This window comes from Lepidochelys olivacea (genome assembly GCF_965140295.1).
Source record: "Lepidochelys olivacea isolate rLepOli2 genome assembly, chromosome: 7".
NCBI lineage: Eukaryota > Metazoa > Chordata > Testudines > Cheloniidae > Lepidochelys > Lepidochelys olivacea.
The window spans coordinates 40,185,452-40,207,462 of NC_140417.1; the positions used below are offsets into that span (position 1 = coordinate 40,185,452).

The 22,011-nt window shown below is 44.2% G+C and overlaps 1 protein-coding gene across 2 annotated transcripts in view; it reads right to left on the reverse strand.

Annotated features, from left to right (window-relative positions):
* SLC6A11 (solute carrier family 6 member 11) overlaps positions 1 to 22,011 on the reverse strand; it is a 171,902-nt gene that overhangs the window by 25,227 nt on the left and 124,664 nt on the right. For both annotated transcript variants that reach the window (XM_084634993.1, XM_084634994.1), the window contains exons 8-10: positions 21,745 to 21,848; positions 4,063 to 4,187; positions 718 to 830 (exon numbers count right to left, since the gene is read on the reverse strand). In XM_084634993.1, coding sequence (XP_084491119.1) covers positions 718 to 830; positions 4,063 to 4,187; positions 21,745 to 21,848 — 342 coding nt within the window. The remainder of the gene's footprint in view (positions 1 to 717; positions 831 to 4,062; positions 4,188 to 21,744; positions 21,849 to 22,011) is intronic.

A 22,011-nucleotide genomic window follows, 5' to 3' on the forward strand; every position in this document is an offset into this window, starting at 1 on the left:
TTTAAGTCTGTTATTGAGTGTCCAGGGAGATTGACGTGCTCACCTACTCGTTTTTGAATGTTATAATTCTTGATGTCTGATTTGTGTCCATTTATTCGTTTGCGTAACGACCGTCCAGTTTGGCCAATGTACATAGCAGAGGGGCATTGAGGCACTCATTACTGTACAATATGTCTGGTGAAGCAACTCTTGTGCAATTTTTCTATAATTACATAGACTTGGGCAATGGCTATAGTGCTGTCACTTTGCTGCATTACATATTTACATTTTTCTTGCCATCATATCTTGAAATATGAAGGTATAGCATAAGCACTTTCATTTTCAGTATCTTCTCCTCAGTGATCAAAATGGCTTGCATGTTGGTTTGAAAAGAAACACATACCATTGTCATTGTTTTACAATTAGTGGACTTGAACAGTATTGTAAATTCTACTGAATGTTGATGAAATTGCATACCATCCTGACATTAATATTAAAAGCAGAACTCAGATGAATCATTGCTTACAATTAATAATAAAGGAATCTTCAGTATTGTACAGGTTTGCTTTTTTTAAAAAAAATAATCAAATAAGAAACTTGAAATAGAGGCTTTAAACAGTGCCAGATCCTCATCAGGTATCAAGTGGCATAGCTCCCTTGACATTAAAGAAGCTATGCAGCTGTAAATATACTGATAATCTGACCCAACATTTTTTTTAAGTGATGTTTGATTCATACCTGACTATCTAATCCAAGGAATATTAGCATCATGAAAAACAAAGCTGCCCATAGAGGAGAAAGAGGCATCATGGTGACAGCTTTTGGGTAGGCAATGAATGCAAGTCCCGGTCCTGAAAAGGAAGCAAAGAAATGCAATTGCTTATACTTTAACATTCCTCATGTGATAAATCAGATGTGAAGAGCTAAATAAAAGAGAGCATGCTAGACTTCAATTAAAAATGCACTGCTATAAATGCTTTAGCAACTGTTGGATGTGGGGGGACGTACTCTCCACCAGCCTTATACCAGGCACAGATTACTTCCCTTGAAACGTCAGTTCAGCTGTGCCAGATGGCTGATTGCAGGGGCAAAATGAAGGCTCCCCCCACTTCCTGCCCACATGTGCAGCACTGGGGTGAGGGGGTTGTGGTTCTATGGAGACAGCTCTGTTCCTTGCACCCTCTGGCTTCCCTGTGCAGGCGAACAGCCAGGGTCACCATTTGGCGGTAGCGATTCTGTGATAACCCTGCTCAGCATTAAAAGAACAATTTGTCTGAAACTGTACTGAGTGGCACCATGGCAAATGTTAAGAACTGCATGTCGGAAGCCATTTGCAGCACACAGCAAGCACAACTTCTGTTGGTTCCGCAAAACCTACGAACATTGCTATGTAGCCTTGAGTGCCATCTGCTGGCACATTATGTATTAAGTAACCTATATACAGACATCTTTTTTATAGAACAGCTTGAACAGCAATGATCCCTTCTCCAGCCTAGCTAAATGTGCACCTGCTCTCTCCCTCATGCTGTTTTTCACCAACATCTTGACATTTCCTTCTGCTCAGTCTATCTCTTGTCCTCACCCTTCCGCAATTGCAGTCTCTTGCCTCATTAAACTATTCACCCATTCACTCTTGCCCCCATTAAACCACAGACACAAAGCTAGTGCAGCACTTATGCATTCCTGCAATGATAGCAGAGATAGTGCTGCTATAATCAGACCATGAGCATACTACAGCTATTTCACTTAATACGGTATTTTACAAGCCCCTGTAATTTCCAGTGGCATTTCTATTCTGTTAGCCTTGCACTATCTAGTTTAGTCATTCTAAACCAGTCATCCTAGGGAAAAAAATAACATATATTTGCCATAGCAATATCAGTGAATGTTATTAGCTATACAAGTTTCTTGTTATACTTGACCCAGTTCCTTAAATTCATTTTCCGTCCATTTCTCCTTCTGACGAATCCATCATTAGACCATTTCTCCTCCTGGAGAGACCCAACATTCACATTGTTCTGACTGGGTGCTAAGTGATCCTTAGAGAGTCCGTGGCTTTCCAGACCTAGAACAAGAACTACTACACTGCCAGTCTTAGTTGAGATTCCTCCTACAAGTTAAGCCCAAGCAACAATACTTGTGAAATGTAGAGAGAGAATCGTCCAGTAATCTTGAAAATCTCATGGGCTCAGCATAGTAAACAAAAGATGCTCTTTTCTGGATGGTATAGGCATCAACCAAATCCCCTAACTGCATATTTCCTGATGGATGATCATTGATAGCATTAAGAGATACAATCAACTGTTAGAAATATAGAGCCAGATCCTCAGCAGGTATAAATCATAGAATCACAGAAATGTAGGGCTGGAAGGGACCTCGAGGGATCAACTAGTCTATCCCCTCATGCTGAGGCAGAACCAAGTACAGTAGATCATCCCTGACAGATGTTCATCTAACCTGTTCTTAACAGCCTCCAAAGACAGGGATTACACAGCCTCCTTTGGAAGCCTGTTCCAGTGCTTAACTATCCTTATAGTTAGAAATTTGTTCTTAATATCTAAAATCAATCTCCTTCACTGCAGATTAAGCCTATTACTTCTTGTCCTACCTTCAGTGGGCTTGAAGAACAATTGATACCCATCCTCTTTATAACAGCTCTGAACATATTTGAAGATAGTTATTATGTCCCAACTCAGTCATCTTTACTCAAGACTAAACATGCCCGTTTTTTTAAATCTTTCCTAATAGGTGAGGTTTCCTAAACTTTTTATCATTTTTTCTCTCCTCTGGACTCTGTCCAATTTCTCCACATCTTTCCTGAAGTATGGTGCCCAGACCAAACACAGTGCTCCAGCTGAGGCCTCACCAGTGCTGAATAGAGTAGAATTATCTCCTGTGGCTTACATACATCACTCCTCTTAATGTGCTCCAGAATGATATTAGCCTTTTTAACAACTGCATCATTTAACATTGTTGATTCATATCCAATTTGTAACCCACAGATCCTTTTCAGCAGTACCATTGCCTCACCAGTTAATCCCCATTTTGTAGTGGTGCATTTTATTTTTTTCTGCCTAAGAGTAGTACTTTGCACTTGTCTTTATTGAATTTCATCTTGTTGATTTCAGACCAATTCTCCAGTTTGTCAAGGTGGTTTTGAATTCTAATCTTGTCCTTCAAAGTGCTTGCAACCCCTCCCAGCTTGGGTCAGCCTCAAAAATGTTAAGCATACTTTCCATTCCATTATCCATGTCGTTCATGAAAATATTGGATAGTACCAGACCTAGGACAGACCCAGGTGGGACCCCACTAGATATATTCCCCCCACCTCCCCTCCCGATAACTACTCTTTCAATATGGTCTTTCAAGAAGTTGTGCACCCACCATATAGTAATTTCATCTACACCACATTTCTCTAGTTTGCTTATGAGAACTTCATGGTATCAATCAATTTGTTCAGCAGGACTTCAGTGGACCTACAAAGATTTGCACCAGTTGAGGATCTGGCTTGTTGCTCTTTTGATAATGATAAAACTGATTCTTTTATAAAAAGAAGCAAACAATTCAGTGTATTTTGGTCCATCTAATTTACAAGAAATCTGAATGATTTCTTATATGGAAAGTTTGTGGAGAATTATCTCATCTATATAGCTCAACCGGGGTGGGACAAAAGTGGACAGGATGAGAGGCCAGAGTGGGTTGTGGAGATAATGTACTGGAAATTCCCCATAACAATCCTTGGCTGTCCAATTATAGCAACTTGTTGGCACAATGTAGCCAGGATTTGGCCTCTTAACTTCCTGGATTTTGCTGCTTTCTATGATAATTTTAATGTTATTCACATATAGATATGTGACCACAAAAGTATTACATTGATACCAGTGCACATTTTACAAGCAGTCATTCTAATTAGTAGCATTGCCATAAAATAACAGCATCTTTCTAAACTGTAGACAATGCAGCCTGGATCAATGTTAACCTATCTAATTAGTGGAGAGCAAGAGAGTATCCCGACAAACTTTATGAACACCAACAATCATGCATATTGTGTATACCCACATGAAATCTTCTTATGAAACTTACCTGATTCTGCAACTTCTGCTATGGGCACCCCTTGTTCATAAGCCATGAAACCAAGGACCGAAAAGATAGCAAAACCAGCAACAAAGCTTGTGCCACTGTTCAAGCAGCAGAGCATAATGCAGTCCCTGAAAAATAAGCCAAAAACCTTCATTTTATCTTTAGTGGCTGGGTTTTTTTTTTAAAATCAGACTTCACAGTAAAACAAACATAACCCAAAACTCCAGAGACACGTCATTAAGCTCTAATCCTGCAAATACTTATGCATGTGAATAATCTTATGCCCAAGAATAGTCACACTGATAAATTTACTCATGTGTATACCTGTCAGCAGGATGATGGCTTCCAACTCTTGCTGTAATTGTAGCTGGTTAAATATGAAGTCTGTTGTTCTACCCCATTCTTTTTGTTTCTTTTTTTTCAGTAAAACCGTAAAAAGATGTGGAAGAAATGGACACCTCAAAAGGTTTGGATGACAATTTACTTCATTAGCTTTCTAGAATGCATTTTATTCCAGAGGATCCCAAAGCCCTTTCTAAATTATACATGTACAGCAGTCACTTGCCACCAAAAAGAAGCCATACTGGGATGAAAATGACAGAGGCATAAATGCCTAATGAAAAATATAGCAAAGGACTCTGGAGCAAAGCCCTAGTCTTACAAAATGTGCCATGAGATCTTCAATGGTGTAGACATGACATTAGTCAATATTTCAGTATATAAAGCAAATAATTATCTGTTCCAGTCCAATGACCGTTTGGTGACTTTCCTAAAATGACACTTGTGGCCAGGTCCCCAGTGGATCAGCAATAGAACTATGCCAATTTACACCTGCTGAGAATCTGGCCTCCAGTCTGTTTCAGAATCAAATCTGTTTCTTAGATGTCCTCATCACAAAAATCACCACTGAGGCCCTTCTTGGCAGCCTCAGAAAAGTCTAGGGATGGAATGAGCCTAGAGAGTGATCTGTTCTCTCACACCCTATATGTGATCCCTCAATATCAGAGCTGAGGTTTTTAATGGGGTGATGTAGGGAAATATTTCACTAACATGTGAAATGTCACAATAGTAAACCACATTTAAAAGAGAGAAAATCCTTTGGGAAAATGTGTTATATTTGCTGAAAGCTCAGCTGAGAAACCTTGTTCACCCTATTTTCAGATAGCACTTTAGCCTTGATGAGTGCTAAGGCAGATATGACTTATCATGACATCCACTCTTTTAAGAGTCATTTCCTGTGAGAAATGGTTATGTAGTTGAGAATCTACTAGCCTAACATTTCTGACTGAAAGTGAATTAGGATCCTCAAAGATCAATGCACACATGGCAAGCCAGAATCTCTGCCAGACCTCTGCCTTCTCCTGATTTTCTCAGCACTATAGGGATCTGAAAAGCAGGCCTTCTACAAGCACAGATGACCCAGATAAATGTCTAAAAGGTTTCGTTTCTGCATAATTAATGCCACACAACTTTCTCACAGTTTCAAGGGGCCTTCCTGAAACCACTGAGATAATTAGTATACGTTCTCCAAGCCCTGGAGTTTATTTAATCACATACAACAAATATATCAAAACTTATTTGCCAATCTCTCCAAAACTTATTTGCCAATCTCTCTTCTTTCCTTTTTCTCAAAGATTTTTATCCTACCATCATTCCTCACGGATCAGTCTTCAGGTTTATGGTTACTTTGATAATCTCTCCATATTTCCTGATGTCTGTTTCATAGACTATCCTGTATTTAATTGCAGCAATAGATAACACTAAGTGCTTAGGTATTGCCTCTGAGCCATAAATCTCAAAGCATGGTACAAAGGTGAATAAATATTAGCGTCCCCATTTTAGAGATGGGAAAACAGAAGCACAGAGAGGGTGGCTTGTCCAACATCACACCGCAAGTCTATGTCAGAGCTAGGAATAGAACCCCGCTGCCCTGGCCCCCTGCCTGAGTCTATCTCCACTGGGCAACACTGCCTTTCACGCCTGGCCTCTCTAACACCATCTCGACATCAGGCTGAGTGGACTTTTTTCAAATTGGTTCTGACAATCACTTGAATTCTACCTTGTTATTCATTTATTTTTAATATTGTGTACATGCCTGTGTTTATAGAAAGCCATCCAGTCATACATTGTGAATGGTGGTATTATGCCCCCAGGTACTGGCTCAGAAAATCAGTAATTGCCACTGGAACTGTTTGATACTTTTCAAAGAAATCAAAGAAGGAATACACTGAAAAGCAGTTTCTCTCGGCTTCTGTCTCCAGGGTGGGAGCACTGTGTACTGTGCATACTTGGAAGTGTGCAGACTGAAGGGGCACTTCACAAGCAATTCTTTTCAGTTTACTCAGACACTGAGTTGATCACTCTGGAGAGAGCCCAGTCTAGGCTCTCTCACCTGGAGGGAAAAGGTAACTCAGTGCACAGCCTTTGGTGGAGGATGGAAGAAATAAAGATGACATTTGGGGGAATTCCCCCAAGAGGAATTCCTCCAAAAGGGAAAAAATCAATTTATTTAATTAACAAGAAGTACTTGTAATACATTTCTCAAAATATATTTCATCTTCAAGACTAAAGAACACTTTTGCACTTGGATTATTATTGTTTATTATATATCCTAAGAAGTCATAAGTATTTGTGCTGCTTTACATACAAACAAGAAACATAATGGGCTAGATCCTCAGCAATGGAAATCAATTTTCACGAGATTGCAAATGTAAAGTTCCATCAGCTGTGGATCTGGGCCAAGGTCCCAACTGGAGGACTTTCCAGTTCTTCTTCATCTGGATCATAACTTGTACTATGTAGAATACAGCCCACAGAACTACCATAAAACAAAACACACACCTATCTTTAATCAATGCACATCTTCCCTGAATCTAAAAAATGAGAAAGGAACTAATTGGACACTCAATCTAGTTAGTAAGCCTGATTGTCTATACATATACATTGGACGGGACAGCGAGTTATATGGGCCCGTAGTGTTCGGGCTCCAGCAATATTCAGGGCCCAGAGGCCTGGCTCCACCAATGTTCGGGGCCTGGTCTCTCCCCTGGCCCCTTCTGCTGCCCCCCGCGTGCCTCCCAGGGGCCCCATCCCTGCCTCTCCCCCGCAGCACCATGCTGTCTCCACTCTGCTGGCTCCTGGCATCAACTGCTGCCGCATGGTCCTAGTGCCCCCCATTCCATTGTGGCAGGGCAGGCTGCCCTTACCCTGCCCTTCCACCTCGGACCCTTCCCTTTTCCGGAGGGACCCTCCACCAGCACAGAGGGCCCCACTTCCCGCAATCACTGCTCCTTCCCCACGCTGGGCAAGGGGCAGCCACATCCCTCACCCCAAGGCAGGCTACAGTGAGGGGCAGCAGCAGGGGAGGAAGCCCCATGTGATGGCAGCCCTCCCCCCACCAGCACCCACCGCAGGGGAGGTGAGGGGGCTTCCTGGACCTGAGAGGGGCCCTAGGAGCATGTGCAGTGGCAGTGGTGGGGGTGAATGTGCTCCGGGTGGAGTGGGGGAGAGGGGGCCCTCCCCCCTCAGCAGAGCTCACTGCTCCCAGTGGGGAGAGGGCTGGGGGGAGTCCTCCCCTCTGGCCCCAGCCCTGGGGGCAGCCTGCCTGCACCCCAAACTCATCCCCATCCCTGCCCCACCCCCGAGTCCGCACCCCCAGCCAGAGCCCTCATCTCCCCTGCACCCTAACCCTCTGCCCCAGCCCTGAGCCCCCTCCTGCATCATGAACCCTTCATCCCCAGCCCCACCCTACCCCCAACCCTCTTGTCCTAGCCCTGAGCCCCCTCCCACACTCCAAACCCCTCATCCCCAGCCCCATCTCACAGCCCTCACTCCTGCACCCCCTCCCTCAGCACCCCCTCCTATCCCCAAACTCCCTCCCAGAGCCTGCACCCCTCATCCCCTCCTAAACCCCCAGCCCAGAGCCTGCACCCAAACTCCGTCCCAGAGCCTGCACCTCTCACCCCCTTCCTACTCACCCTCTCCTGCCCCCAAACTCCCTCCCAGAGCCTGCACCCCGGCCCTCTGCACTCCCTACCAGAGCCTGCACCCTTCAACCCCTCCTGCACCCCCACCCCTTGCCCCAGCCCAGAGCCTACACCCAAACTCCATCCCAAAGCCTGCACCCCTCACCCCCTGCCCCAGCCTGGAGCCTGCACCCAGCACCCAAACTCCAACCCAGAGCCTGTACCCCAGACCCCCTCCCCCACTCAAACTCCCTCCCAGAACCCAACCTCTCACCCCTTCTGCATCCAAACTCCCTCCCAGAGCCTGCATCCCAATACCCTGCCCCAGCCCAGGGCCTGGACTCCAGACCTCCTTCCTCCACCCAAACTCCCTCCCAGAGCCTTAGGCAGGTGGGGAGCAGAGTTTCGGGGGGCAGGTTCTGGGCACCACCAAAATTTCTACAAACCTGCCACCCCTGACATTGGAAACATTAACCTTCGGCTTTGTGTTTAGATTTAATCTATCTATGCTTTCCTACCAAGCCTATCATCATAGTATCTGACCACCTTTTATTGAGTGTCTCAGGCACATTTGACCACATTTGGGAAACAAACAGTCATTCTGAAGAATTCCCTGAATTTAAAGTTGCAAATCTAAGTCTTATTACATTGTCACGTAACACATGCTGCCATATTCAGGTATACAAAACTCTTAGGACTGAGCGGAGATATTAAGTAGCTTATGTGACATGGACAGAGGTGGTGGGTGGATCAAAAAGACATGAAAAAAACCCCAAAGCTACATATATCCCATTTCCTCAGCTCCACAGGAGCACTAACCAAACACAACAGATGTATTTGTTCTGATTCACAGTTACATTGCTCAAGTTTTGTGCCACTGTAACGGCACTGAAATCAATGGCGTTATACTGAAGTACAATTGGAGCAACACAGCATGAATATTACACTGACCTAAAGGACTCAAACCCAAAAATCTTCTGCATCCTCAAGCCTCAAAACTTTCTGGGTGTGAGTGGCTCCCTGCCAAGATCTGCTCACCCTCATGCAATCAGCCTTGGCCCATGAGATCCCTCCATTGAGCAGGAATCCATAATTAAGGAATCCCATTTTAGCTAAGATGGGGTAACTGAGCATACATATGTCCCCCTGGGCCTCCAAGGACTACAGCCTGTAGCATGTCATGATTCTCCTCGGCAGGACATTTTGGCCACTTTAAAACTCAGCACCTCATCTCTTGTGTTTTCTGGTGGCCTTTCACGTGGGCCACAGTGCAGGCCTATGTGGCTTCTAGCAATGTGTGTGGCCGCTCCAAGGTGCCACACAGAAAACCCCTTGGACTCCAGCAACCCCTTGAGACTCCACCTGGCCCCTGGACAGTCATTGCCTTAGATTTAGTAGTAGAACTACTCAAGTCCAGTGGGTTCATGACCATTCTAACAGTAGTGGACCACCTCACAAAGATGGTACACTTCATCCCCTGCATTGGCCTACTCTCCACCTTGCTCTGGGTGGATGAATTGGTCTGCCTCCATGGCCTCCCAGAGCCCATTGCCTCCAGCCCCAATGCACAATTTATCCCATTTCTGGTGAGAAACTCTTTGGATTGTAGGTATCTGTTCCTGCCTCTTCTCTGTCTAATACCCTCAGACAAATGGTCAGACAGAGAGAACCAACCTATTCCTGGAGCACTATATTTGATGCTACATAGACTTCCACCAGAATGACTGATCCTGGCTGCTATCTCATGTAGAGTTTATGCACAATAACACAGAACATGCGTCTATGGGGCAAAGCCCGTTTTTTTAAAACTACAGGTTCTACCCTCAGTTCTACCCAGAGCTACCCACAGCCTTGGACTGGATAAAACAGAGACATTAAAACCAAGATGACCTAAAAGTTCACCTGGAGGATGCCCAGAAGAGCTACAAACAATATGTGGATTGCCAACAACAGGAGAGTCTGGCTCTTGATGAAAAACCAACACACGAACAGGCCACCTCGTAAATTGATTACCAGTTCCTTAGCCCCTACCAAGTTTGCCAGCAAATTAACCCAGTCACCTTTGAACTAGACTTGCCCCATTCTCACTGAACACACCTAGTTTTCTACATATCACTCCTGAAGCCACACATTCAGGAACCATTCTCTCACTGCACTGATACATAAGAACAGCCATCCTGGGTCAGACCAAAGGTCCATCTAGCCCACTATCCTCGTCTTCCGACAGTGGCCAATGCCAGGTGCTTCAGAGGGAATGAACAGAACAGGTAATCATCAAGTGATCCATCACCTGTCGCCCATTCCCAGCTTCTGCCAAACAGAGGCTAGGGACACCATCCCAGTCCACACCAGCTAATAACCATTGATGGATTGATGGCCCTCTCCTCCATGAACTTATCTAGTTCTTTTTTGAACCCTGTTATAGTCTTTGCCTTCACTACATCCTAAGGGGTTCCATGGGTTGACTGTGCGTTGTATGAAAAAATACTTCCTTTTGTTCATTTTAAATCTGCTGTCAATTAATTTCATTTGGTGACCCCATATTTCTTGTGTTATGAGAAGGAATAAATAACATTTCCTTGTTTACTTTCTCCACACCAGTCATGATTTTGTAAACCTCTGTCATATCCCCCCTTCGTCATTTCTTTTCCAAGCTGAAAAGTCTGATTTTCATTAATCTCTCCTCATATGGGAGCCGTTCCATCCCCCTAATCACTTTTGTTGTCCTTTTCTGAACCTTTTCCAATTCCAATATATCTTTTTTGAGATGGGGCGACCACTTCTGCATGCAATATTCAAGATGTGGGCGTACCATGGATTTATATAGAGGCAATATGCTATTTTCTGTTTTATTATCTATCCCTTTTTTCATTATTCCCAACATTCTGTTTGCTTTTTTGACTGCTGCTGCATGTTGAGTGGATATTTTCAGAGAACTATCCACAATGACTCCAAGGTCTCTTTCTTGAGTAGTAACAGCTAATGTAGACCCCATCATCTTATATGCATAGTTGGGATTACATTTTCCAATGTGCATTACTTTGCATTTAGTTACATTGAATTTCATCTGCCATTTTGTTGCCCAGCCACCTGGTTTTGTGAGATCCCTTTGTAACTCTTAGCAGTCTGTTTTGGACTTAACTATCTTGAGTAATTTTGTAATGTCTACAAATTTTGCCAGCTCACTGTTTACCCCTTTTTCCAGTTCATTTATGAATATGTTGAACAGCACTGGTCTCAGTACAGATCCTTGGGGGACACCACTATTAACCTCTCTCCAGTGTGAAAACTGACCATTTATTCTGACCCTTTGTTCCCTGTCATTTAACCAGTTACTGATACATAAGAGGACTGTCCCTCTTATCCCATGGCTGCTTACTTTGCTTAAGAGCCTTTGGTGAAATACCTTGTCAAAGGCTTTCTGAGTCCAGTTACTCTATATCCCCTTGACCACATGTTTGTTGACCCCCTAAAAGAATTATAATAGATTGGTGAGGTATGATTTCCCTTTACAGAAGCAGTGTTGGCTCTTCCCCCCAACCAATCATGTTCACCTATGTGTCTGATAATTCTGTTATTTATTATAGTTTCAAAGGGTATGGAACAGTCTTCAGATGAGGAGAGATTAAAAACACTGGAACTTTTCAGCTTGGAAAAGAGATGACTAAGGGGAGATATGATAGTGGTCTGGAAAATCATGAATGGTGTGGAGAAAGTAAATAAGGAAGTGTAATTTACTCCTTCAGATAATATAAAAACCAGAGGTCACCCAATGAAATTTATAGGCAGCAAGTTTAAAACAAACAAAAGGAAGTACTTCTTCACACAATGCAGTCAACCTGTGAAACTCATTCCCAGGCAAAAACTATAAAGGGATTCTAAAACAAATCAGATAAGTTCATGGAGGATAGGTCCATCAATGGCTATTAGGCAAGATGATCAGGGATGCAACCCCATGCGGTGGGTGTCCTTAGACTCTGACTGCCAGAAGTTGGGAGTGGACAACAGGGGATGGACCACTTGATTGCCTTCTTCTGTTCACTCCCTCTGAAGCATGTGGCATTGGCTACAGTTGGAAGACAGGATACTGGGCTAGATGGACCATTGGTCTAAGACAGTATGGCTGTTCTTATGTTCGGAAGGGCTACAGTCCTGGAGAGTGCTCCTGTGAACTGATAGAGAATATTCACACTCCTGTTCTGGTAAATGCCTTCCACAAAAAACACCCTGGAGAACCTGGCTCACTAGTGCCCAGAGGGAATGTTAGGGGATGGGGTGATGTGAGGGACTGTAGGTCTCAAACATGGGCCCACAGGTCCCCAGGCAGTGCTCAGACCACAGCCACCACCCAGCTACTCATCCGAATGACTGGAGGAGGAGGCCAGTGAAGCTCCAGCTTGCAAAGGGCTGCACCCATAAAGCTGGAAATCCACACCCAATTGGCTGGAAAGCTCTAAGTAAACCAGAAAGAGGTACAGCAAGTTGTCTGAGCAACTAGAGGAATCCCTGGCTGGCTGGTAGTATGGACCCTGCCTACTTGTCTGACTCCTGAGCCCTGCCTCACAGCATGTTCCTGGTTCCTGTCCTCCTTATCCCAGGCCCTGGTGTGTTCCTGGTTCCTGCATTACTCCAGGTCCTACACCCTCTCCCTGATGCTGAATCCAGTTCTGACTTTCAACTTGGCACCCTGCTCTGGTTCCAGGCTCCTGACTCTAACCATTAGGCCTCACCACCAAAGCTCCAGTCCCTACACCCAGTTCTGGAGCTTCCAGCCCCCAGCACTAGTTAGGTCAGTCCCTCTTTTTCCAATTGACTAAGTTCCCCTTGTGGCAGCTGGGGAATAACTTAAGGCACAGGACTGGCCAAGCTATACCTCCATGCCCTCTTTCTCCACCTGCTCCCTGCCATGTCCTGGTACATCCTCTGTACCAGGGGCTCTTGTAGGAGGAAAAAGGGTAGGGGCCAGGGCTAGCTCTGTACCTGGTCAGGTAGGCCTCTGTACTGGGGTCATCCCCATGAAGCTGTTTTTGGGCTGTTGTGCACCAACATAACTGTCACAAAGTAGTAGCAGGGCAACCATGAATTGTGTTAACCCTTTGTTCATCAGGGACCCAGTAAGTGCTCCTGTCCCAGTGTAACCTTAAATTTGAATTTTCAGCCTCATGCAAATGAGTTTTGAGAACTCCAACAGCCTCTTTAATTCCTTCCTCCTTTTCCTCCAAAGAAATCAATAGACATGTAAAATTTGAATCCAGCTCAATGACTGTTTTGTTTTTGGCCTGGAATTAGTATTTGTGCAGCCAACAAATTTTAAAACAAGCCTATACTGGAAGCAAGTTTATCTAAGGTTGCCAGCAGGAGAGTGAGAGTATAAAAAGACCTTCTACTCTTTCCACAGTATGCATCCGATGAAGTGAGCTGTAGCTCACGAAAGCTTATGCTCAAATAAATTGGTTAGTCTCTAAGGTGCCACAAGTACTCCTTTTCTTTTTAAGTTTATCTAATTCTTCCTTCAATTTTTATCCATGTCTTTGCCTGGAAGGCATCAGTGCTCCACTGAAATCCAAAGTGATTTTAAATGAAAAGAAACCATCAAATTTGTATGAAAGCTTCAAGTGATCCCAAATGAGAGTGTTTTAAATCATCTGAATAATTCAAGACATGCACCTATCAGCTACTCCACATACTGAAGGATGGAGAGTGCTGCTAAGCATTCTCTTGGCCCTTATCTGAAGAGGTCCACTGAATCCTACATGGAGTCCCGATAGTCCCCCATTATCTCCACTCATCTCCTTGCCTTTGAGGAGCACAGATGCCACCCACCATCCTTCCACTTGTCAACAGGCCGGGTCTATTTGAAACTGGTCAGTGCCACTCATAATCTCCCCATTGCTACTGTGCAGTCATTTACCCCTGGGCAAAGTAGGTGTAAAATGCTACCTTGTCATGACAGTGACACCACACACCCAGTGGTTCCCCAGCAATAGTATGCTAAGGCACACAGGGCTTGTCTTCACTTTTTGGGGGAATGCAAGAGGGTTACACCAGTGTAGGTGCATTAGTGTTAACCTCTAATTTAGACATGACGTACCAATGTAAAATGTGTCATGCCACAGGGCGGCTTACTCCAGTGCAAAGGGGCTGGGTGGATGAGGCCACACAATCATAAATAGGGCTGCAGATTTATCATTACACTTTTTAAAATAAAAAATCACGGTGCAGCCATTGTAAATTTAGTAAAAGTCACAGGTTTAATGACCGAGCCAAGATTTTTGATTAAAAAATCCCCTAACAACTCTAGGGGGCACCGACTCTGCATAGCAACCCGAATCCCAGCCTGCTGAGGAGAGGAGCTGGAGGGACGGGGGCGAAGAGCAAACCTTCCCCACACTCAACCCGGGCAGCGGTGGCTCCTGGGGCTGGGCCCTGGGGTTGTGAGGGAACTCGAAGCTCTCACTTTGGGTCCCACCACCCCTTCGTCATACATGGCACTGCAACCCCACACACCTGATCAAAATGTCTGAAGCAGAAAGCTGGACCCAGCCCCACAGGAGCTGCCATTGTGTGGGGAGTCACAGACACAAAAGAGTCACAGATAAACAGGATTATGCTACCCATGATTTTTTACTGACATGAGAAACCTGCATCCTTAATTGCAAGGCATTTCTCCTAGAATCTAGTTGCTAGGGACACTGCGAAATTATGGGCCACCTCTACAGGTACAGAGCAGGTGTAGTGTGAATTGGACCATTTTCCCTTTCTCACTGCCAGGGTCAGGAGTCGTTAAAGTGAAGCCTACCCATGAGAAGGTGAGAACTGATTGGGGTAACTTAGCCTACTAGACATTCAAGACCCTAATATGAAACCACAGTGTAGGAGCCTGATCCTCCCCTCATTTACACACCATTAGCTTCATTGAGGTTACTCCTGATTAACTCCTGTGTAAATTAATGGATGATCGGGCCATCAGTTATTTTATCACTGTCCTAGTATAAATTATAATACCAAATTTGTTGGGATTATAAAACTCCATTTCTTATTCAAAAGGCCACTGGCAGTGGTTATCCAAGTTCCCCAAGATAGACAAATCAGTTAGATTGTGAGATATGGGCTCTTCCTCCCATTGGCTACTTTCTCTCTGACCTCCAGAGATTATCTTTATGAATTACGTGTTTCATACTAAAAATGTATAGGATCAGAAAAATACCCCTGATTGGTACAGGTAGGCATTGATCACACACGTTCATGGCTGTAAATTCAATGGATCCTTAATGATGTAACAGTTCTATGCTGCATTTCCAAACCATACCCAGGGCCATTTCACACTTTAGCCCTTTTCTTGTCACAAATAGTCTTCTTTGCCACTACCCTAGTGACCTTTCAAACGACTTTGATTTCTGTTTAACTTTTCTGTGTGTTCAATCAATCAATAACCCACTCTAAACAATGAGGCAATAAACTGAGGGAAAATGGTGTATATTGGAAATGATGGAGTAATCTGCCTCTAGAAACCTTACTACGCTGTTAAATCTAAAGCAAAGTGTAGTAGTTCAAACTGTGAATTATGAGCATTTCCTCAAGACAAAATTTTATATTGAAGGACATTTCGTTATGCAATGCAAGGGCATTATAGGAATTACTCGCTTCTGCTGAAGAGTTAAATAAACTGCTCTGCTCTGCCAGCCACAGAGGCAAGACGACTTGAGGATGGGTAACAAAGTTTCCACTCTGGGGACCTGTTTCTGGAAGCTAAGCATTCTGTAGTTTGTGCTCAGTTTGTAAATTTTAAAGAAGTACCAAGAATGGATTTGTGTGGTATGACAAAGTTCCTCCTCTACCTTGGTGGGTCTTGCGCTTATTGGCGGATTTGCTTGCCTCGGAGATTCACGGCAGCCCTCTGTTTGGCCGTTTTCGTGAACCCACAGTCCAGGTCAACTCCTCCTGTGTCTGACTAGGAGTTGGGAGATGGAGGGATGTGGGGATGGTGGGAACCTGGGCCTGCCCTCTACTCCGGGTTCCAGCCCAGGGCCCTGTGGATTGCAGCGGTCTACAGTGGCTCCTGTAAGAGCTGCGTGACAGCTAAAACTCCCTGGGCTACTTCTCCATGTCCTCCTCCCAACACCTTCTTTATTCTCACCACAGGACCTTCCTCCTGATGTCTGATAATGTTTGTACTTCTCAGTCTTCCAGCAGTACGCCTTCTCACTCTCAGCTTCTTGCACCTCTTGTTCCCAGCTCCTCGCACGCACATCACAAACTGAAGTGAGCTCCTTTTTAAATGCAGGTGCTATGATTAGCCTGCCTTAATTGATTCTAGCAGCTTCTTGATTGGCTGCGGGTGTTCTAATCAGCCTGTCTGCCTTGTTTCCAAAAAGTTCCTGATTGTTCTGGAACCTTCCCTGTTACCTTACCCAGGGAAAAATGGACCTACTTAACCTGCGGCTAATATATCTGCCTTCTAACACTCTCCTGTAGCCATCTGGCCCGACCCTGTCACAGTGGATATGGAAGCCAGTAACCATGAATGAGGCTAACAAAAAGAGCTGAAGGAAGGAAGGATGGCCCACTGGTTAGGTTGCTAAGCTAGGACTCAGGAGACTGGGGCTCAATTTCCTGCTCTGACATAGCCCTCTAGTACGAGCATGGACAAGCCACCTAGCATCTCTATTCCTCAGTTGTCCATCTGGAAATCAGAGATAGCAGTACTTTCCTACCTGATAGGCTGTTGTAAGGATGAATCCATTAAAGATTGTGAGGTGCTCAGATATTCCAGCATGGGGGGCCATAAAGTCCCATAGGTAGAACTATACTATAACTGCACTACAGTTTTAAAATCAGGGGCAGCAGAATTGGGATGGCAGGGGAGGCTAGCACCTCCACAATGGAAATACTGTGGGAGCTTTGCCCCCACGTAAACTTGCACATACCTGGGGAGCGGGGGGGATGAGAGCAGAACTCAGAGGGGCTTGAGCAGGCATTGCGGGGGCTGGGAAGCAGGGAGGAGGACCTGAAGGGCTGGAATGGGCCTGGAAGCAGGTAGGAACCCTCAGAACCCTCCTTCCCAGCCTGGAGCCGGTTGCCTCCTTCCCCCACAGAGTCTCAGCGCCTCCCCTCACTCCCCCTCTTATCCCTCCCCCGCCCCATTCGCAGGGAGCTGCTGTGCCCCCCACCCCTATTTAAAATTGTGGATTTGTTTAATGTGGCAAAAACCTTATTCTCTTTCTTTATATGTGGCTTGGATATTGCCATCATTGTGATGTGAATCTTTGCACTTCCAGCAGGCACCAAAATGTAGACAGAAGCAGGAGGATGCTGGCTGTATCCCCGACCACCTGAGGTGGCGCTGCAGAATCCATTGGCCAATGGCAGCCCCCTTCGGGTCCACAGACTGCTCTTGGTCACAAGCAGTGTCTCTGTGAGGTATTGGGATTGACTGGTGAGCAGTAGCACACCAGCCATACCGGGTAGAAGAGAATTATTACTAACTATTGGTATTACCATTGTGCCTAGGAGCCCCAGTTGTGGATCAGGACCCCGCTGTGCTAGGCGTTGTACAAACTCAGAACAAAAGAGTTCACAGTCTGAGTATGAGGCAAGAGACAACAGCTGGAAACAGACAGATGGGGGACTGCAAGGAAACAATGAGACCATACTGGTCAGCAGGCTAGGCAGTGGTCTCAGGACAACAGCGGCCTACCCACTGACCAGTTTTCTGTTGGCATCACAGCACAGGAGAGTTTTAAGGATGGATTTGAAGAATTTGTTATTGTTGATAATTATGTTGCTTTTCCTCATTGGCAACTGCCCTTCACAATGCCAGTGAATTGATTTCTTTTGCTGGTATACCTACAGATTTTTCTGTCTTGTTTCTAGTAAAGAAGATGCCATTTAAAATTATATCGTTTTTCAACTGGGCATCTCTTCTCTCCCATTTCATTATTTTACACTGCAACGCTCCCTCAGAAAAGAGAGAATCCTACAGTAAAATGTGTTGCAAAAAATAAATCTGTCAGCACATGCTGTTCCTGGGCTTTGCACTGGCATGGAGGAAGTCAGTGGTTTGATATTGTAATATGCTGTCTAGAGCATACTTGTGCCACTGCCCTCTATTGGATAGAATAAGTACTGTTTAATGACATATTATAGGCTCTTCACTTTATGTTCTTCATTAGCTCAGGGGATAGTGTTCTGTGCTTTTGAATAACACTGATTGAAAGCTAAGTCAAACCCACCGGACAGCGATGTGATATGCAGGGTTTCTTCACTTCATCATAGGCATTCATTTCTCTTTTATCACCACAAAACAAATCATGTGTAATTGGCCACGTTCATACTTTTTCCTGAATCAGGACCAACTGAACTTGAAGTCACACAGTGTAAGGTGTATACAAAGCCATAGCCTCTACTTCTTAAGCAAATGGCTTTCTATATTGTCTTCCTCTCTCTAACCTTTGGAATGGATCTGTCATAGAATCATAGAATCTCAAGGTTGGAAGGGACCTCAGGAGATCATCTACTCCAACCCCCTGCTCAAAGCAGGACCAAACCCCAGTTTTTGCCCTGATCCCTAAATGGCCCCCTCAAGGATTGAACTCACAACCCTGGGTTTAGCAGGCCAATGCTCAAACCACTGAGCTATTCCTCTTTAACTTTAATCTTCAAATCATTACCCCTTTTAAGTCATCCATGGACTACCACAGGAAGAACCTACCTCCATGGAGGACTGTACACTGGTCCAGGTGCCATAAGTAATGTGCTGTGGTTGTTCATGAGTATTAACATTTTGTGATTTCTTTTGAAGAGTCATAATTAGCCTATGTAAATGAAGAGTCCAGAGGGCCAAGGAGCCTCCAGTGTGGTTTCAGTCTCCTTACCCTACTATCATCAAATTCCACTATTTCAGAGACATTGGGGAGCAACTAGTGTGCTAGAGACCTTACTGCCCTCAGAGTGAGCCTTTATCCATTCTCTTAGCCTTTATCAAGCACTGTACAGTACTGGATTACAAAAATACAATGAGTACTACTGCAGCCGTTGGGGCTGTGATTGAAGTAGTTTTTATAAGAGATGTCGCAGGACAGAATGAAAAAGAAAAAGCTGTACTTTGTTTGGCCAAAGCATTACTCCACACTACTGAGAAAACAATTTCATCACCCACAATTTTCCACTGGGGACATTATGTTGATTTTGAAGGTACCTGGCCAGACCCTCAGCTGATGCAAATCAATGTCATTCCAAACCTTCAATGGAACTACACCAATTTATACCAGCAAAGGGTCTGGCCCAGAGAGCAGAGTGGATAACCACCTTTGTTGCCTAAAAGCTGTGAGCAATCTCACATGTTTGCAAGCCAGTTTACCTCAAGTCTCTTTTGGGTAACTTAGCACACATTCAATTTGTACAAAAGCTGGTCTGCTTTTATTCCCTAAGCATCCACATTTCTCTAATGATCTTTTCTCTCCCACTCTCTTATATTGGCGGCCATGCAGGGCAGCATTTCTTTCATCAAAAGGCATGGCAGGACTGAGCGAGCACAGCATGCACTTTCTAGAACTGCCTCTAGTACTTTCCTGCAAGGTTTGTTCATGCACGGTAATCTAGGATTCAAATTCTCCAGAGTTTTGATGTTGTTGATAATTATGTTGCTTTTGCATCATATCATCATTAGTTGTCTTTATTAGTATTGAAAAGGCCCTTAAGTTCTCACTCTGAATATCTCTTCAGCAATAGCACGTTTATAGTTTAATGTCATGCCGTGTAGTAAAAGCTGCTGAATCAGACATAGACTAGTCCGAGATCAGTTCTGGGACTGATCCAGAAACCTGACTGGGTTCGGCTATGTAAAGTTACAAATTAGCCACCCAACACAAAAGCAATGGCCCCCTGTTTACTATATAAATACAAATTAGTGAATTAAGGAATTTTTCTTTTCATTGCTCTAGGTGTATAAGCCAAAGTGGAAAAAGTAAGAGTTTATATTAGGAAAAGCCAATTAGACTGCATTTTAGATGCTACTATATGGAGGTAAGATATTGTTACATTCTCTCTCTGTAATATTGTGGTTTGCTGCATTGAGAAAACCACTTTAGTGCTGTACCTTGAATTAACTGTCTAATTACACATGAATAGTTCATGACTGGGGAAACAGTTTAAAAAGTTGAGTTCAGAAATATGACGTGTCTTGATCTGTGTTTGAAAAGTGACTATCCCAGCAGGGGCATTGGAACAATTTGCATAGTGGGGGTGCTGGAAGCCATTGAACAAAATTGTAAACCCTGTATGTGAGGGAAACCATGTATTTGATTGTTTTTAATATTTCAAGCCAGGGAGTCCTGCCACACCTCCAGCACCCGTAGTTCCAGCACTCCTCTGGCCCACTGAGCGTGTGATAGGTGGTGTGCAGGGGCATGCACAACGGTGGACAAGCAGGGGCATCACCCCCATTCCCCATAATCATCGAGGGCACAGAAGTCCCCAAGTTGAGGTTGCAGCACGGAGATTGAGCTCCTCCAGCCCTGGGGCATGGCGGGGGCACAAAATGTGCCCCTCCAAGAGCGGTCAAATGATTATTCCTGCACACTACCCTGGTGGTGGTGGTGGTGATGGTGGTGGTGTGTGTGTGTGAGAGAGAGAGAGAGAGAGAGACTAGAGCTGGTTAAACAGAGTCAATTGCATAATTATTTTGAAGAACTTCACAATAATTTTCAAATAAAGTATTTGTAATTTTTTTTTTCATTTTCTCCCAGTTTACAGATTAATTCACACTTATTCCTGAATATAGGTTCACTTGGGGGTTTCTTTTTTATGTCAGTAATTTTTCTTATTATTTGAATCAGTTTGTGTGTAACACGCATTAATATTAAAGCCCTGATCCAGGCAAGTGTCCTTGCTCAAGACAGACTGTCAGCACATGGTTAGTTTAAAGCATGTACTTAAGTTCCATATAAGACTATTATTTTAGGTTACACCATATGCTAGGCAGAGCACATTAAAAGGAATGAATCTCTCACTAGTATATAATATTTTTTTACTTCTCATTACTACTCGAGAAAAAGGGCAAGCACCTAAGCTCCTCTCTATGGGGCTGATCCTACACCCCAGTGAAATCAATGGAATTTTGCACAGGCTCAAGTACCATGTGGGCACATATCTACCTTTGGCACTGATTCAGGAAAGCACTTAAGCATGTGCTTAAGCCCCACTGAAGTCAACAGCAAAACTCCCATTGATTTAAAAAAAGAATACTAGTGACATATTAGGCCCTTTTATTGTGCTTTACCTAGTATCCAGTACAACTTCAAGAAGAACGGCATCCAAAGGGTAAGCCAAGCTCACTTGTTTTAATGGGAGTTTTTTAAAAAGCAGATATATGTATAAAATATTTCAGTATGACTTTTACAATGCTTTAAAATAGAATTAGACCAATAAGGGTACGAGCTCCAATACTTTTATGGGATGACTGAGGCTGTGCAATGCCCACTGGTGTCCATAAGAGTCACACAATTCAGACTTCCATGCACATGACTTGAAAAGCAGACACCCGCTTTCCCCCAGACTATTCTTACCCAAATAAGGCCTTGATTCAACAAACATTCATGCATGTGCTTAACTATATTCATGAGAAGATTTCCACTGATGCCAGTGGGGCTACACATACAAATGAAGCTAAGTGCATAGGTGTTTACAGGATTGAGGCCTACATTAAAAGCAAATGTGTTACCTGTAGCAGTTGTTATTGTAGTTGTTGTAACTCCCCAGGGCTGTCAAGCATCCCAAGCAGATGGCATAAGAGAAAAATATCTGCGTGCCAGCATCCACCCAGACCTGCAGGCAGAAACCAAAGGCGTTATCAAAGGGAAAGAAGGAACCATCGTTGTTTGTGCTTTCAGATTGTTTATTTTCTCACAGGCAACTACACGAGGTAACTGTAAATATCTGTCAAACTTTGTTTAAATTTGAAAAAACATGGGCTTGATTCTCCTTTTAA